Raw genomic sequence first — 1,430 nt, forward strand, 5'->3', positions numbered from 1 at the left:
CACAATATTTAACTTGTCACATGGGCATATTTGGTAGAAAAGTTTTATGGAAAATATGTATTACAAAAGATGTTAGTATATCCTTAGAAAACTAACATCTTGTGAACCTTGGAAATGAACTCTAACAACATGGGAAGTGAATTCTAACATTTTAAAGATATACTAACATCTTTTGTAAAATATATTTTCCATTATACTTTTCTACCAAATATGCTCATGTCACAATGTAAGTATTGCGCTTTCGGTCTCCAAAAATAATTATGGAATATGACCTGTCAAAATTTTAGCAATTTTAAACTTTTTAAGAAAAAAAGTAAAACAATTTTCTTAAAATCAGATTACACTAATCAATTTATTTAAAATTTGGACCCCAATTTATGATATTTCTTAATTTGACTACATTAACAATTCTTGTTTGACATTTATAAAAGCCAGACGCCTCTTCAAGTTATATATTCTACTCCAAAAGAAAGTGTTTATTTATGTTTGAGTATCAAATATGGCTACAAAAAGGCTTAGGGATACTAGGAACTATAGTGAAGACGTAAGGAACTCCATCTTAGATAGAAGAGTAACAAGTTTGTTTAAGAAAGCAGAAGAACTTTCTATTCTGTGTGATATAGAAATCGCCATAATTATTTTTAGGCCAGGGAGTATCCAACCCATTGCTTGGAAATCTGCAAGTCTGGCTCAGGATGTCTTAACAAGGTATTTAAGTTGTGAAGCGAATGAAAGGATTAAAAATTTTGTCAAACATGAAACCTATCTTCAAAGGAAAGCGGAAAAGAAAGAAAAACAAATTAGCAAATTAGAGAAAATGAATGAGGAAAAGGAAATGGAACTCCTCTTCAACCAACTAGTGGAAGGAAAGAGTATTAATGAACTTGATGCAAGACAGATAAAAGGTTTGTTAAAGGTGTGTGCTGCTAAAACGGCTAAAATAAATGAAAGAAAAGAACAACTGAAACAACCTCTAAATCCCCAATCCAACAACGAAAATGTCACCCTATCAGCAAGTCCAATGGGAGATTTATTCAATGACTCGTGGTTTATTGAGACTATGGCTACATTAGGGGATGGAAGTGGTACAAAGTCTGCACCAACAAAAGGCAATGACACCAATGTTGGAGATAATGGACATTCCAAGGATCTCGATTGAGAATATAATAATTATGTTGTTCTATTATTGTTTTTTCATGTTGCTTTTTTCATAGTGTGTGTCAGAATTTGTTGCATTTTTCTATCCATTTCGTGTTATCGTACTTTTATTTCAATTATTTAGGAATGTTATGTTGAAAAAATAAACTAATGTTGTTCAATCAACAAGTTATTTGTGTCAAACTTTTGGACAAAGTTGAATCTTTATATTTAGTCGTATGTATTTATTTCTCTTCAGTTTAGCAGCTTATGGTGTTTGATACAAAAGGTAT

The 1,430-nt window shown here is 31.1% G+C and overlaps 1 protein-coding gene across 1 annotated transcript; it reads left to right on the plus strand.

Moving 5' to 3' along the window:
* Positions 1 to 499: 499 nt before the first annotated feature.
* LOC125823507 (MADS-box transcription factor PHERES 2-like) lies at positions 500 to 1,159 on the plus strand. The gene has a single exon (XM_049502888.1). It carries the CDS (start codon positions 500 to 502, stop codon positions 1,157 to 1,159), a length of 660 nt encoding a protein of 219 aa, XP_049358845.1.
* The last annotated feature ends 271 nt before the right edge of the window (positions 1,160 to 1,430 follow it).

This window comes from Solanum verrucosum, unplaced genomic scaffold (assembly GCF_900185275.1).
Source record: "Solanum verrucosum unplaced genomic scaffold, falcon-dt-bn FXZP01000012.1, whole genome shotgun sequence".
NCBI lineage: Eukaryota > Viridiplantae > Streptophyta > Magnoliopsida > Solanales > Solanaceae > Solanum > Solanum verrucosum.

Excerpts from the sequence above, each read along its gene's own strand:
- LOC125823507 (XM_049502888.1), top strand. The coding sequence starts at position 500 with ATGGCTACAAAAAGGCTTAGGGATACTAGGAACTATAGTGAAGACGTA.